Source organism: Pinus tabuliformis, chromosome 2_1, assembly GCF_031772625.1.
Source record: "Pinus tabuliformis cultivar Carrire ecotype Pingquan chromosome 2_1, CPIR1, whole genome shotgun sequence".
Lineage (NCBI taxonomy): Eukaryota > Viridiplantae > Streptophyta > Pinopsida > Pinales > Pinaceae > Pinus > Pinus tabuliformis.
Genome location: NC_142299.1, coordinates 671,973,036 through 671,978,388, shown reverse-complemented (window position 1 = coordinate 671,978,388; position 5,353 = coordinate 671,973,036). Strand labels below are relative to the sequence as shown.

The 5,353-nt window shown below is 35.9% G+C and overlaps 1 protein-coding gene across 1 annotated transcript; it reads right to left on the bottom strand.

Moving 5' to 3' along the window:
- Positions 1 to 2,268: 2,268 nt before the first annotated feature.
- On the bottom strand, positions 2,269 to 3,823 carry LOC149202384 (ferritin-like catalase Nec2). Its single transcript, XM_089399964.1, has 3 exons — positions 3,427 to 3,823; positions 3,052 to 3,280; positions 2,269 to 2,783 (listed from the first exon to the last, which is right to left on the bottom strand). The coding sequence occupies exons 1-3, from the start codon at positions 3,795 to 3,797 to the stop codon at positions 2,397 to 2,399; spliced, it is 987 nt and encodes a 328-aa protein (XP_089256090.1). The 5' UTR covers positions 3,798 to 3,823; the 3' UTR covers positions 2,269 to 2,396.
- Positions 3,824 to 5,353: the final 1,530 nt, after the last annotated feature.

Sequence of the window (5,353 nt, the reverse complement as noted above, 5' to 3'; positions counted from 1 at the left end):
ATTGAGTGATCGGGTTGTGTACAAGGCGTAGATGTTCAAACAGAGCTCAATTGGACTTGGAAATTTGACTTCAGGGAGGCAGAATTGTTTAATGGAATTTTGGTTGAGCTTTTGTGTGTAAAATTGTGTTTGAATTCAAATTGCAGGTTCAGGATCTGCAAATCTACGTTCCTGATTAGTGAAAAGTGGTCGGATGAATTTGTTTAAATCCAATGCAGAGTTGTATGTGTATATATTGCAGAAAGTCGACTGAAAAGTAGTTTAAAGTGCAGAGCTAAACTCTGTGTATTAGTTGATTGTAATTGCAGGAAAGGGCTGTTGGTCTTGGAATACAGCAAAGAAATTGGAGTCTAGGAAGTTAATTCGGAGCAGAGAGAGTTATGATTAACTCTTGAGTGAAATCGATTTTAAACATCGATTTCTTATGTCTGAATGTACTGCCTTAGCGCCAGAAGGTTTGAGATCAAATGCTGGCATTTGAGATTATAGTTCCACAGCAACTACAGAGGGTGAATTGGTATTACAAAGAACCTGTGTTATTGGTGGATAAACAGGTATGAAATTTGGATTCTATTGTTTAGATTTGAGCTTGGTAAAGGGCGCATCATGGATTTGTGTAAAGCGCTCCTAGAGTTAATCCAGTGATTTGTGTGAATTGGCTGGCTAACCAATTGTTAAAGATTGAAGGGCGCAGTAAAGTTATGGATCGAATCCTGAATGAAGTGATTGTATGGATCAGCGTTGAGGTTAATGACAGTGTTAAAAGCAGAGTTTGAGCTGGAGGATGGACAACGCTTGATAACACAGGTATGTTTAAATCGAATGGAATTAGTTTGAATAGCGCTGGCAAGATAAGTTGTTACTGAGGTTTGTATTGAGTTCAAAGGTGGAACTTTGTTATGATGCTTGTTTTGTAGAATCAAACATGGGAAGACCATGAGCGCATGGTCTAATTGGTTTTTATGGAATATTGAACTCACTCTATTATTGGATCCCATATACTCATATTGTTGAATTGAAAGGAATGAAAGAGGAAGTGAGGGTGAGTTTATGGGATTTAGGTTGAAGGGCTTCCACATAATAATGGTATTGTGTGAATTTGCCAACTATTGAAGTTTTGATTTGGGAAAAAAGCTGAGATGCATTCTTATATGCACGAAATGTTAAAGATCCTGGGTATTGCAGGCCCTGCCTGCATCAGATAGAGAGATTAAAAGAAATATAATATAAATTATAATAATGATGCTCGTCATACTTTATTCTAATACTAATTTGATTTACTATACTTTAAAAAAATATAACATTTATATAAATTTATTTTATTTTTATGAAAAACCATGCCAAAATAATCATAATATTGGAAACTTAAAAAATCAATAGAAAATAATAATACAGAATATCAAATAAACAATATATTCATTATAAAATATATATTTGTACGTAATTAAATTTATAAATAAAACACATTTTACTAAAATTTATATTTTTAAAAAACATATTAAACCTAAAAAAAATAAAAATAAACCATTATTCATTTAACAGGGCATACTTTTATCCCAATGGAAGACTCTTTCACTTCAATTCCGAATTATAAAAGATGTCTTATACTAAAACTATTTACCGAATTAGAAAATTCAGCTCCCCACACAATGTGAACTATCCCAATTAAATCCTTTCTATCCTTTCTATTATGTGAACTATCCCAATTAAATCCTTTCTATCCTTTCTATTATGTGAACTATCCCAATTAAATCCTTTCTATCCTTTCTATTTGAGGCATGATAGAGGCCGCATTTTAAAAAGCAAAGAAAATTGATTACCCATTAAACAGCCGTGGCGCGTACCAAATAACTGCATAATTATCATATTAGGTCTCGATGAGTTACACTGGTGGTGCAAGATGGTAATCCGCTCTTAGTCACTTCCGGCTCGTCCCGAGTGGTGTATATTTGAAATATTAACCCAACAAAGAAAACAACGATATATATTACTTAAATATTAAACCAATACACATAAAACAACAACTGACTGCTTCTTATATATTCAACTACTCCGTTAAAAAATACAGACGTCTTTGACAAATTATCGCAGGATCGAAAAAGAAGTCACGTGTAACTTTGGAAATCATTACAGGTTCCAGAAAACAAATTTGTTCGATGGAATCATTGGGGAGTTTTATAATAGAAGCACAAAAATTGTTTTGAAGTACAAAAGACCAACTATATATATAGTAGACTTTACATCCATGCATCCACGGAATACCTATATAGGGCTTAGAAGCACATAGACTGATCCGATTTGAGTGACATAATATTTATTAGGAAGCATGCGGTTCCACGAAGGAATTATTTAGAGTTTACTTATAGTTTACTCCATGGCAACGACAACGTCGCATGTCACCCAGGATGAGGGGGGAGGAGATAGCTTCCGGCAATGCGTCCATTGGCCCCGTGCGGATAAAATCCACCGGCTATGGATTCATTTCCTGTGTCATACAAAACTCTCAAGACTTCCCCCGGAGTTCTGCTGTATGACAGAGAGTTTGGATCTGCAGATAAAATGTTACCGCTTATTCTTCCTTCAGCTCCTAGATCCTTTGGCACTATTACTCCTTCATCTACTATTCCTGTCTTTCCGAGATTGTTCCGAAGAATTGATATCTTCGCTGTCATCTCTGCAACTGTAATTGGGTATGGATACACTTTCTCATAGCTTCTTTCGTATAGCCAGTGGCGTGTCACTGCGTCCTGCCCTGATTCCACTCCAAGCAGACCTGCCACAAGCTGCAGACAAATCAAGCAGGTCAACGGTTGAATGAAAAGCCTGGAGATCGGTTCATGGAAATTATTTCAAACATAATAGTAACGGGATTCTCTTAGCAATATCATGAAATTATTTGAAACAGTAACGGCTTTCTGATATGAAAATATTTGAAACATAATAGTAATGGCTTTCTGCTATGAAAAGAACACAATAAACGTAAGTAGTAACGGCTATATTCTATCTGGGGTTCTACAATTCTATGAATAGGTGACAATGCTGAGAGTTTACTCTTTTTGCTGTGGGTGTGGTCAAATTTGGATTCGCCCCGACGTAAGCTGTAAGACCCATGTAAGGAAGGAAATACACGGAAAGAACAAAGTTAACAGAATTGGCGTAAGGATTGAATGGGGGAGTGAGGTGATATCCGAAGGCTTCCTCGAAGAATTTCGCCCACACTTCCACCCCGTAATCTAGCAGAGGTCGTGGAATCGCTTCAGTAACAGTCTCGCGAATGATCCTGCTTCAATATCAACACTCAACACGATTACGATACAACACAAGAACTATAATCCGAAAGAAAGAATGATTGCATAGCTTACCGGCATAAATTTATCCTAATTGATTATTCTTATTCATCAGATTGGGATGGATTTATCAGATCACCTCACATGGCCGATTTCCTGCAAGGCGAATTGCTGGACAATATCTCTTGTTGCAGGGTCGATATTTGCTAACTCAAGGCCAATCGGTGGAGGACCGCCGCCTGAGAGATTAGGGGCAAACTTGTCTAGTCCCTCCCTGTATAAAGCGCCAATGAAGTATTCGGCCTCCAGATACTCCAAGTTGAGTGCAAAGTTTAGTATATCAGCGTCCATGGCAGTGACAGGCCCTGGGTAATAAGTCCCAGTAGAGTAATAGTAATCTTCTGAACAATACACTGAACATTCTTCCTCTGAAAAGATAAGAGCTCCATGCACCAGCAATACTAACCAGATGCATGACCGCCACAACAGCAAGCCTAGGTGCTTTGCCATTTGATCGACAATCTGAATCCGAGAGCAGAGCAAGCTCGCTTTTTGAATCGAATACTAGCTGATCCCGCTGTCAGTTTCTTTGAATTGAGCAGATGGCAAGTTGCAATCTCCCTCTATCAGTTCCGGTCCGACTTACGTTGTCAGTAATTATTTAATACGAGACTTACTGCTTCTCCTATGTTGACATAAATACTCTGATTCCTCACAAGTCTACTTATTCGATCGACTAAAATGAATAACTATAAGAGTGTTTAGCTTTGATATAATTCAAAATGGTACACGACGGTGTCCATCATATACAACTACCAACTACCACTTGTTGTCCCATCCTTTGATTTCGATAGGAAAGAAAACAAGTAAAACAAAAGCAATATCCATGCATCGTACAATATGCTTTTGTTGTAGCATCCTTTCATCTAGATGCGAGGGAAGAAAACAAGTAAAACAAAACAATATGGTTGCTCACATATGCTTTTATTTTACCTTACTATCCTCTCATTTTTATTTTACTTTACTATCCTCTCATTTAAATAGTGGTTAACTTCTACCAAAGCTGAAGTAGATATTTACTCAAAGGATATAATTAGATGAGATGGAAGAAAACAAGTAAAACTAAGCAATATGGTTGCTAACATATGCTTTTGTTTTACTTGACTATCCTTTCATTTAAATAGTGGTTAACTTCTACCAAAGTTGAAGTAGATATTTAGCCAAATGATATTATTGAAAGTTTGTATTCTAGTTATACAAAACGACCTAAACATGAGACTTAAACAAATTTTTGGCTTTCTTTTTAATCCATCACGGTCGAGCTTTGCCAACAACTTAAAAAAAACCTGTATTGACGGTTCACATTATAATAACCTATAAAAAAAACAGCTACGGTTAAGAAAACATACTGAAAACCACAAGGCATAAAAGTGTCGTTTGAGCTTATCACATGCCCATCAAGCAAACCCACTTCCAACCCTTTAAACCTAATTTATGTCTATGGACAGACACCCTTGCATTTTTGCATATCGGGTGTATCGATAAACATCTTGTTTTTCTGCGCTTAGGATTTTTTTTGGGAAGAGGATGCATTATGTTGTTCATGACCGCAGTAATTTTCACATTATAATAACCTATAAAAAAAACAGCTACGGTTAAGAAAACATACTGAAAACCACAAGGCATAAAAGTGTCGTTTGAGCTTATCACATGCCCATCAAGCAAACCCACTTCCAACCCTTTAAACCTAATTTATGTCTATGGACAGACACCCTTGCATTTTTGCATATCGGGTGTATCGATAAACATCTTGTTTTTCTGCGCTTAGGATTTTTTTTGGGAAGAGGATGCATTATGTTGTTCATGACCGCAGTAATTTTCGTTGCTAAATTGACACTTTCATATAGGACTATTTCTACATTTTATAATTACACGTGTTATATATATATATATATATATATATATATTTTTAAATGTTGCATTATATGTATTTTATTAAATATTATCGATTTATGAAAAATAATAATTATGTGAATAATGATATTTAAATAATAATAAAATTTTAT